This window comes from Lycorma delicatula, chromosome 4, assembly GCF_047948215.1.
Source record: "Lycorma delicatula isolate Av1 chromosome 4, ASM4794821v1, whole genome shotgun sequence".
In the NCBI taxonomy this organism is placed as follows: Eukaryota; Metazoa; Arthropoda; class Insecta; order Hemiptera; family Fulgoridae; genus Lycorma; species Lycorma delicatula.
Genome location: NC_134458.1, coordinates 65570300 through 65582580, shown reverse-complemented (window position 1 = coordinate 65582580; position 12281 = coordinate 65570300). Strand labels below are relative to the sequence as shown.

Below are 12281 nucleotides of genomic sequence, written 5' to 3'. Positions count from 1 at the left end.
AAGGTGCTAAGCGTGGCGGAAGAATTTAGTAGTGTAATTCAACAACTTTGCCGTTGCAGTGTCTTTGTGAAAAAAACTTTTTTTTGTCAAATGTTACTATTATTTTTTTTATTTCCTCATTTAAATGATTCAGCAAAGGTGTATAATATTTCTTGATTATTGTTTTACTCTTCTTCAGGTAGTCTTCCTTTACTACTGATGAATGATTTTTACTTTTGGGGCCTGTTCTTTGACTGTATCCACTCTTTTTAACTGTCCCTTGGTTTTAAGTCTGTAATGGTGTATCTTAAGTTTTATCAGCTGTTGTGAAGTTGCACAGAAATCCCACTTGATAATGTTGAAAGAGTCCCAAATCATGCTTAGAAGTGCTTTTGATTGATTGTGAGTAAACGCAGCTCTTGCGGACATTCATCATCATTATTTTGAAAACATCCTATAGGTCATAGATCTGTTCCAGCATTCCAGTGCTTCCTTGATTGTTCTCTCTACCTCCTGCTTAATGGAGTATAATTTAGAGTCTGCTTGGAAATTCCTGAATCCTTCGTTCTTTCCATACATTCCTTCCATTGCTCTATAATTAGTTTTATCAATTATGGAAATAATATTGAAGTTTTTCTGTCTTCATTGGGTATTCTATCCCTTCTTGTTAAACCTTTAAGGAATTAATTTCATTGGGCCTGTATAGAGCTTAATTCACGTCTTCTTAAAACCCAAGCCTCACAGCCATGTAACAGGATAGGCACTCTAATATGGTTTCTTTCATAAAATTTGCCTTAAATTTTTGTTTATAATCCCACAAACACTTCTAAATTTATTATGTTTATTGGAAGTGCCTTCATCCATAACAAAAGAGAGACTATTCAAATTATTAAAAGTATTTACCTATTCAAGGGCATTGTTATTAAGTATAAGTTTTGATCTTACTGGTTCTGCTCCTTTGAATGTCTTAAATTTAGTCTTCTCAATAGAGATTTTACAGTTATAATCACCAGCTATTTTGGATAATTTATAAATACTACACTGCAATCATCTTCGCTGTCACTTAGGATGACAATGTCGTCAGCAGAAAATAAATGATCTAAATAACAATTATCAGCAAAATGTGTATAGATTGGTACTTGTCATATCCATACATTAATCAAGTCTTCCAAATATAAATTAAATGAAACTGGTGGTAACAAACACTCTGTGTTAAAGCTTAATTATTAAGTAAAATCTTTTTCCTATTAGCCATCTTAAAAATAATGCCATTATATAAGGTTTTAATAACAGTAATAAAGTGCTATGAAACACCAAAAACTTGCTAAAACTTCCAGTGTAATTTTCTATTGACCTTATCAAATGCTTTTTAATCTACAAAGGCCAGATGAGGTTTTTTGTAGACAGTTTTTATATATATATAAATAGCTGTGTAAAATAAAATCCACCTCTTCATTTGAGATGATTGTTAGGACAGTAGTCCTAACAATCACCCACACTTTCAGTCTTCTATCCTCTTCACAATATTCTCTGAAATTGTAACCTCATCAGGCCACTTGGAATATTCAGCGCCATTTGTGCTCATATGATAACCAAAAATTATCACATCATTTTAAATTGTTCTTATTGATGGAACTGACTCACCAAAATAAGTTCGCCTTGCAGTTGCAACTTGGCTTTAGTTTCCTTGCTTTTCAAAAAGTAAATTTTGATATGAAATTCTCTCATTCATTTACACAAATTACAATAGTTGATCAATTAAAATGATTGCTGGTAGCAGAATTATATATGCATTGGGCTGAAACTTGGTATATGCTCCTAACAGAGGTATAGGAAACTAAGAGTGATCTCAGTAATGTACTACAAATACCATCTCTTGACTTTACGCAGACAATAATAAAGCACTTTTTGTAAATATAAAGACAGTGAATATTGTAAAGTTAAAATGGTGTCTTCAACTTGTTGAATCACTCTTGTTTCTGAGATTTACTTTGGAAAGAATACTAACTATTTTTTAACAATTGATTATTAACTGCAGGTAATGAATCTATTCTATTAAAAAAAATCTATTTAATTCTTTTTGAACATATTCATGAGATTCAAAATGTATTATGTTAGTCCATAAATAGCAAAATAATACAAACTTTATTTATTGCAGTCTCCTTAATCAGCATTGTGCAATTCTTGGGAAATCCCTCTTATTACATACCCCAGCAGTTGGATATTTTGTTTATCACTGTGCTTGCATATTATTTATTATGTTACATGTTTATAATAGGTGCAAGGATTTCATGATAGACGTCATGTTCCTTATTAATCTTTCTTTTTTCTTTAGTAGTTTTTTTAAGTGTTTCAAATTGTTGGTTTTTAAAGATTTGTGTTATTTAATATTTTCTTCTCTTACTATTGTTTAATCAGTTCCACTGTAATTTACCGGGTGGGGGTCCATTGTATGAGACACTCCCAAAATGAAGAAGATTTATGACTAAATATTCATTTATTTTTATAATTATTGGTACTTCATGCAGAGAGAAATTTCAGACAAAAATATGATAAAAATCACATTTCAATGACAAAAACATGTAGGATTTTGTAATATTAAGTTGTTAATTTTAGAAGCACACGAAACATTTGAAATTTTTAATGGCATTGTGAGAATTTGGAATTCAACATTGTAATTCTTTAAATCCAAAAATAATCTTTAATGTAGGATTCATAAGAGTTGTACAGTAATTGTAGACTTTTCAATTAATGACAGAGCATTTAATTAAGGAGGTTTACTGGATCGTTATTTTCAGCACTATTTCTACAGATTCAGTGGGCAGCAACATAATGGAAAAGAAATGTTAAATTGCTATTCCAAATAAAGTGAGTTTCTCTAATGTTGTTGATGCTTAATCAAATATTTTCAATGAAAACATGGTTGAAATAACTGATAGAAGATTAACATCAGCCACATAACAATCAGAGTGAGTGAAGTAAGTGTAAGTGTGTGTGTGTGTGTCGTACATAAATTTTCATTCCTTAGGTGCATATAAGACTAGATGAATTGCCGATTGCTTTTTTGGGTAATTTTGTAATTAAGATACTACTTGTCTCAAAATCTAAAAAATATGTAATTAAAGTTCAATGGTAAGCTTATTCCAGAACATACAATATTATATTAATGTATATTAATGTTCATGCAGGAGAAACTCCTGCATGAATGCTAGTCTTTGCCTTTTTTTAAAAGCGGATTGGGCCAATTTGAGATGTTTGAAATTTTAGGTAACTTGTGCTCACTCACTTACAAGAGGTAAAAAGAAATAGATTAGGAAAAACTTTTAATTCTTACAAGAATGACTAATTTCTTTGGTATTGATCTCCTGAAAAATAAAATTGAAATGTAGACAGACCATGTTTAATAATATAAAAATATCTTTTCTATATTTTAATGTCAATTTTACTTTATTTGAAACCATCCATTAACCGACCTCATCATCACTTCTAACAATATATTTTAAAATCTGAAAAGCTCCATAATCAGAACTCTTCTAACATTGTCAGTCCTTTGTTTTACTGTTGCATTCAGATGCATACATATATTTTGTTGTCATTCTGGATGGTATCATATCATTAAGAGATTGTCAGTTAATAAATAATACTATAAAAATACTTTCTGCTTGGATTTTGCAAATTGTAAAAAACAAAGTATCATTTCAAAACTGTTGGGAATAAAAGTATTTTTTACTAAAATTTTAAATTGTTATTCTGAACTTTACTTTATAGTAGCAAGTAAGAGAATGCACTGTAGCATTTTTCACCATTTTCAGTGATCACATTTATAAGTCTGTTACTCGCTTAATAGTAATCAGGTTTTTCATGATAGTGTAGTTCTGAATGTTATGTCTATTTGTTTTAATTCAAACAGTGTATTTTATATTGTTGCTAATTTTAAACCCAACAAAAAAAAAGTAATTTTTCAGAAGGATTGTACATTTATGAAAATGTTTTAGAGAACTGAACCCTCTAGAAAATTTTTCAATGTACAATCGTGTGGATATAATGGAAACATATTTTTCCATAGTTGTCACACTCAGTATTTACTACTAAAAATTTGATTAAGATTTACCCATAACTGTAACTTTTATAACATATTCTATAGATAATATTTTTTAACTCGAATATTAATTTTAGGCTAAAAATAAGGACGGACACTCACATACATACACATACGCATGCGCGCGCATATATATATATTCATGCTGACTTTATTTTTATATTTATATATATATATATAAATGGAAAAATACAAAATTGGGACAATTAAAATATCAATAAGTAATCCTGTAAAATATTATTAATTTGGAAGGGTCATTCAATCTTTCAGTCATTTTGTAGAGTAATGAAAAAAGAAGATATAAGAATTTTCTTTTTATGCAACATAGAAATGTAAATAAATGTAATCTAAAGGAATTTTTTTTCTGGAAATTGATCTTTCAGTTTTTTGTTGTGGGTTTGCATTTTTTTTTATGTTGTAAATGTATGGCAGGAGAGGTATATTTGAATCAGAAATTCATTTACCTCTATTTTGAAATGTTTTCAGGCCTAAAAATTTATTTCTGATGTTATATTGTGTAATTCTTTGTTTGCACATGTATGTGTTTTTTGAGTAATATTAAAGTAAAAGGTTTCATTAAATTAAATAATGTCAAAATAAAATTCTATCTATTTCAAGAGTCTTAACCCAGATACCAGATTAAAGTGGTTTTTAACTTAGCCATGATGTTATGGATCACTTAATTAGCTATCTAAAATATTATACATGCGTGCACGCGCACAAACACATACACACACACACACACACGTGCGCGCGCGCACAGTGAAACCTGTTCAAAATGGAAACCAATGGGATCAAATTTTTTTCCATTTTAGAAAAAAGTTTCCATTTTATTCAGTTACAACAGTAATGATGAACATACTGTGTACCATTTGTACTAATAATGTGTCATGCTAAGAATACACCGTAACTTACCTAGAATGCTGTAATCCATTGGAGTAATACAGTATATAATTTATTAAAATAATTCAATTTGTAGGCTTACCGAATATTTTTATTACACAATTAACGCTACATTAATTAACTACAAAAACTATAAAAATACAGAACCGTATGAATTAGTTACATTTTTATCACAATTATTTGTAAAATTTCCATGTCTTTTCTTTAACAGCATGCTATTCTAAAGAGATATGCACTTTACACAAATACTTCAAAAATTCAGTACATATTTTTCTTGCAGCAAAATTTTTTAAGTCACTTAAACTTTGAAGTGCATTAAAGTACAGGTTTATTTGATTGGATCTTCAATGTTGTTTGTAGAATCATCACATTCACTACAGTTTTCTTCATCTTTGTCAGTTGGCAGTTCAGTGTCATCATTTATTTTCCCGTGGAACTGACAAAACTACCTCATTGTTAGCTGTAATACTGGTAGCAAAATCACAAAATCCTGTCAGAGTTTACATGTGTATCAGCGTCTATTTCAAATTCATTAGTACTGCACAAATCTTTTAAAATTTTCATATTTTCCTTTGCTTCATCTAAGACTACAGTTGTTGTATCTGGGAGCAATAAGAATTTTGTTTTTTAAAACATTTTGTTATGGTTTCCTCTTTTATGTTATGTTATGCCATATGAATCCAGTAGACAGCATCAAATACTGAAAATTGATTTCACGAGCTCATTAACACTTCGTACCATTCATTTTCATAGTAATCAATTTCAACACCATTCTTCTGTAGAGGATTTTCATTATAAATCACACCCTGATCGGGGGTGATTGTGTGATGCTTGCAGTGTTATGGGATGGAAACCCCAATTTAATATTAAACAAATTGATATGAGGATGACAAGTTAGTTGCATTATCAAGGAAGCACGGCGGTTTTGAATTTTCATTTTAGAATTAAAATTGTTCTGCCACTCCATTATAAAATTCATCTGATGGTTTTTTGTTAAATTGCCAAGTCACAGGGAATATTAACATTAATGTGAGAAATACACTGTGGTCTTGCTGAATTATCAATGACGAGTGGTTTTAGAAGTTCCCCAGCCATGTTTGCACAAAAAGGACAGTAAGGCGTTCTTTTCACATGTTTCCACCAACACATTTTTCTCTTTTTAACTCTAGTGTTTTAGTTGGCAAAGTTCAAAAAAAATATTCCTGTTTCATCACAATTAAAAATGTCTGTTTGATCGTAGCCAGCCAGAATGATAGAACTTTTTTTCTCTTGTTCCTTAACTACAGACTTATTGACATCACCTGCTTTTCCACAAACTTAATTCCAAATGATGTGATGTCTATTTTTAAAACTTTCAAACCATCCATTAGAAGCTTTAGAATCAGGTTTGTTTAATTATTTAGCTAACAGTAAATGTTGGCTTTGTAGAATATGGCCAGAAATTGGCAAATGTTTAGATCTACAATTAAGAAACTATTCTCACAACAGTTAATTTATTTCTTTATATCTAGTAGTTTTCTGCTGTTTTTTCATATTCCTATTTCCTTTTAACCCACTTGTCCATAATTTTTCCTATTTTTTAAAGCGTTGTAGATCTGAGTTTTTCCACACTTAAACTTGTCCATTAACTGACATACAGTCAATTTAACTTTGTTTAGTTCAATAACTTTAACTTTTTCATTTAGCGTTAAAGCAGTATTTTTGAGACATTTTGGTGAATTTTAAAAGAAAAAAAAATGATAAAATTATGATAAACCAACAGGTATACACAGTAAGGTACAGTAATAAGATACAGACACAACACACATGAATATAATAAAGCATAAACACATTAATTGTTATACAGTAAAAAACTAACATGAATGTCAGGTAACTCAACATACTTGACTGGTTTACAAGCAAGTAAACCCGACTGCAGTAGTGATAGAAAAGAAGCTTAGACAGATTGTCATACAGTAAACAGTGACGTTATTTTTGTGGAATGTGTACGGCGCCACTATAGCTTTTCTCTGCTTGCATGTTCAAATGCCAATTCACATACATCTGTCATAGTTTCCTTATAGGCTCTGTCATTTCTAATCACCTTCTAATAATTGATAAAATAATTAATTTTCCTTCCTTAATATCCATGGTTCATAAATATATTTTCCATATTATTCAGGGTGTTTTAACATTCTGTTTCCTCGTTGTGGAGGTTCTGTATTGTACAGGATGATTTACATCGATTTTTCCGCTTTTTTAATGGAAACTATATTATTTTCCAAAATGGAAAAGTTTCCATCTTGTTCAGGGTCTGTTTTAAATAGGTATCACTTTGTGTATATATATATATATATATATATATATATATATATATATATACGTGCATACATACATTTTTGTAATACGTTATATATAATTTAAAATTCAGTTTATTTAGCGACACCTAACGGGAATACTGGACTGCAAGTGGCATGATAATTGTAGTGATAAAACATTTTCATTTGTATGGAGACATTTAATTACAGCTAAAGTTATGAATCATTAGTCTTAAATTATTTTTATTAGGATTAACATAAAAATTGTTTATGGCCATTTACTTATTGGTCACTGATAATCTTGTTTTTCTTTTTAACTAGATAAAAATATATTTTTTGTTTAAAATGTTATTTATTGGTTTATTTTTATTTTCAGTTGTTCCTGCTAAAGTTTCTGCTAGACGCAGTTCCGTAACAAAAAGGAAACCCTATGAATTAGATAGTAATGGTAATGTTCCGCTACCTGCAAAGTGTTGCTTCAGGTGTGGAAAGTAAGTAATCATTTTTTTATTTTGTAAAATATAAGAAGTGTGTTACTTGAAAGAAAGCAGTTAATCTGCTATTTTCTATTTAGAATTATCTTATGCCCAGGTTGAACAATAATTATTTGCATCCAACAGTAGTATGTTTTCTGTTTTTATATGTTGGTTTTGGCCTTTCAGTTATGCTCTGTATTTCTTTGTAACAGGTACTCATAAGGCAAATGTGAGTAGTTCTATGGTGGCAATTGTTTACTAAAATTAATTTTATGAATGACAATGTAAATCGTAGAATGGCATTCTTAATCTAGGAATAAATGCTAACTGCATAAGATAGTTTTCACAAGCGCATTTGCTTGCTCTATGGTTAAAGTTTTCATGTAAATGGTAGTGGTACTGTGTACACATTGAAAATGTTGCTCTTAAGTTGCAAAAAAAATTAATTTGTTTCACTTGATAGATTTATATATAAATATATATACTTAGCAAAAACAATTCTTTTGTTATTGTATTTGTCCGTATTCCCCTCTGTACTAATATCTCAAAGACAAAAGTATAAAAACCGTTTACCACCAAGAGTACAGAATTTAATAATGCTTCTTACCTTATGATTATTATAAGCGTAAGAATGCATATTACTAAGCGCTATTAAAAAATAATAAGCATAAGGTAAGAAGCATTATTAAATTCTGTACTCTTGGTGGTAAACGGTTTTAGATTTTGATAATGGCTCGGATTCAGTAGAACTTAGTAGAGCTTAAAAACATAATTAGTCTTGTTTCTGTGCAGATTTTTAATGTTTGGACCCAAAATGTAGATCCAGAATAACCCTTCAGAGAATTTTCTTTCTTTTTGTTCGATTTAATAAAAGAAAATTGCATAAGAATAGAAGATTTATTATGTATTAAATATTAGGAAGTGTTACACCATTCAATCAGAACACTGTTTTTGACAGTCATTTTTGTGATGGTCATTACCATTTTGTTAATGCAACTTTATAGAAGGTTTGGAGTGAACCATTTTACAATGTCATCTATCATGTGAATGCACCAAGTACATTTTTCTTTTTATCTGTTTTTTTTCTTTTTTATAATTTATATACCTATTGTATTATCACTAGTAATGTTAAAGTGTAAAGCAGTACTGAAGAAACATGAAATGTTTCATTGCATGTTTTAAACTGTTTCTAATACAGTGTTTGAATAATACATTCATTAAGTTATTCTGATTACAGTCTAATGTTAAATATGTTCATTATTCGTATTAACTGTACATTTTTTACATAATCATTGATGTAGTATTTAAACATATGAATAGAATATGTTACTTCTGGAACAAGTAATTATATAAATTTAGGCTGTGCTTATATTTTCTGTCTGTATGTAAGCTTTAAATAAAATATTGAATTTCAATGAGCTATCACCCTAGGTGTAGTTTTATTATTATTCAGTTAAAAGCTCTTTTATTCCTACTTTGCCGTAGAACAAGAACATTGAATTCACAGAAATTTTTATCTTAATGGCTATCATGTATCGTGATTAAATCAGTATTTAAAATATAAAGCATCAGTAATTTGTGTAGCCTAATTTAAGCTTAAATATAATGTTTGTTATTAAAAATATTAAAATAAATTTCAAATTACAAATAGCTAATTGTATTAGTTTAAAAATGTAGAAAAAGTTTTTATTTAAAAAAAAATTATGGTTTATGTCATTTTATAAAAGAGTAATTTTTTTTTCACAGAAGTTGTCGATTAAAAAGAATGGTGGCATGTGACTATTGTCCTCTGTTTTTCCACCTTGACTGTTTAGACCCTCCTCTTGCATCTAGACCTGACAAAAACTGGATGTGTCCAAATCATAACCAACATTTTTTGGTATGTTTATTGTATTTTTTATATAATTCAATGTATTTATAGATGATGAATATAATTACGGGAGGTGGATCAAAAGATAAGTTACAGCCTTGCCATGATCTTGAACTGAAAGGGATATATTAATGTCTTGTGGTGGCAGCATTGTTGTGTTGTTATCTTCACACTCCCCCAGCAGCAATTCTGTATGACATTCAGTACATGTGTAGTGTCGTCAATATGGTGTGTCCTCCAGAGGTTTCATCCAGCGTAGAAGTGCATTCAGTAGTCCAATTTTTGTGGGCAAAAAATTACAATTGTTGTGAAATTCATCACCAAATTGTTGAGGTATATGGTGAGAATGCATTGTCATGCCTCATGATCACAAAATGGTGCCAAATGTTCAGAAACGGAAGAACAAATGTGTGTGACAAACTGCATGCTGGGCATCATTCAACTGCAAGCACAACAGGTAATGTAGAAAGCATGATTGAGATGATCTTGGGTAACTGGCGAAAAAGTGAACTTAACATCAGTTATGCTAGCGATTATTCACTATCAGCTTGGTTACCGTAAGGTGTGTGCATGATGGGTGCCATATCTGTTGACCGACAACCACAAACATCAACATTTTGCGTATTTTCTTAAACATTATTCCAGGACTGGTCCACAGTTTTTGAAACAAATCATCTTGGGATGAGAGCTGGGTGCTTCATTACACTCCTGAGACTAAACGAGCATCATCACATGAATGGAAACAAAAATTCGCCACAGCCAAAAAAGTGAAAACAACCCCACATGTTCAAAAGGTTATGCTGACAGTCTTTTTTGATTCTGAGGAGTTGTTTACAGCGAATTTATCTCCCAAGGAAACAGTCTGTGCTGAATCTTACTGTGAGACTAAAAAAATTGCATAAAGCCATTAAAGATCGAAGATCCGGAAGATTGAGCGACGGGGTTGTTTTTCTTCACGACAATGTTATTCCTCATTCAGCTCATGTGACAAAGGAGTCACTGCAAAAAGCCAAGTGGGAAGTGTGTTCTCATCCACCTTACAGCCCTGACCTAGCACCCTACGACTACCATCTGTTTGGTCCTCTCAAGTAAGACCTGAAAGGGGAGCATTTCGCTAATGATGAACTGAAGAAAGCTGTCCTTAAAGGGTCGAAGGAAATTGGGCAAACTTTTTATGAGAGTGAAAATGAAAAACTTGTCACAAGGTATAAAAATTGTTCAGAAAAACTTGGTGATATGTCAAAAAATAGATAAAAGTATGTAGTTTTTTGTTCAATAAAAAAAAAGATTGTTTTATAAATATGTGTTTGTTTCTTAGAGCGGGTGTAACTTACTTTCTGATTGTCCCTCGTATGTATATTTATAAGTTTATCAAACTTGTCTAGCAGTTGGTGTTAGGATATAGGGATTTCCACGTAAATTTTTTCCTTTACTAACTGCAAAAACTTAGTAGTAAAATGAGTAACAGAAGAGCTTGTTAGAACTTTGTCTTTTTCATATGTTAATGTCATAAACAATGGATATGCCACTCCGCATCACTTGTTAAACGTTTCACACATTATCTGAACTTTAGTAGTTGGTACATAATTTCTCATATTTTACTATATGGTATTGATAATTTATTTCACTTTTAAAAGGGGTCAGTACTTAAGCATTGTTCAGTATATAATCTCTTTCACACTTCGTATGGAGTTCATAGTAATATTTTGCAATTGTTAAACTTGCAAATGCATCAAACATAATGAACTTTAACCATCTAAGAAATGTTGTCCAACGGAACCAGACATTATTTAGTTTACTGTCGACAGGTGGTGTTACTGATGATTCATGGGAGAGTTATCAAAATTATGGATATCACACTAGTATGAGGGGATACAAGTTATTCCTTCTGCATACATATATATATATGTATATACACACATGTAGTGTGCCAGACAAATATAAAACATCAGCTGTATGAGGCAGTACTACTTCCTACAATATGCATTATACTGTCTTTTTCTGTAATGTTGTACTCCATCAGTTGTGTGTTTTGAGTGTATAATTATTTTTAGGGAGGAAATAAATTAAAAAATGTAGAATAAATTAAATTGTTATTTATTTATTTTGTTATACTTATTCTATAATTTGTGATTAAGCAGTTTTATGTTAGGTTTAATATACAATTTTTTTTATTTATTTATATATTTATTTTAAATAGAAGTTACAAAAGCATTTATCCTAAAAGTTGTTATAAAAGCAGTTTGTCTAATGATTCACACTTAAAAACAATTTTAATACATAAAATAAATATATGTACTTATTTATAGTTTGTTTATTATTTAGTCATGTTTTATTACATTTAAACTATCTGCTTCTTGAATAAGTGAATCTAGTTTTATGTGTCCTGTAAAGGTATTCGGGCTGTGTTACATACCCGTAAAATAGATATTTACATGCTTTCATAGTTTTTGTAAAATATTTTTGTGGTTGATATGCTAAAGTGTATTTTGGTTTTGGTTTGTTTTTTTTTTTATTGTTATTTTTGTTAGTGACTTGTTATGGCAGAATTTAAGTCCATATATAGTTAAGAATAAAAAAACATCAACATCACAATTGCGTTTGTTTAGTACAGGGAAGTACTATAAACAGTGTCACCAGATCAGATGGTTTTGATA

General features: G+C 30.0%; 1 protein-coding gene across 1 annotated transcript in view; it reads left to right on the top strand.

The window, feature by feature from the left end:
- Positions 1-12281, top strand: part of LOC142323489 (PHD finger protein 12) — an 89429-nt gene that overhangs the window by 39592 nt on the left and 37556 nt on the right. The window contains exons 5-6 of the mRNA XM_075363211.1: positions 7655-7769; positions 9501-9633. Of these exons, the coding sequence (XP_075219326.1) occupies positions 7655-7769; positions 9501-9633 (248 nt within the window). The remainder of the gene's footprint in view (positions 1-7654; positions 7770-9500; positions 9634-12281) is intronic.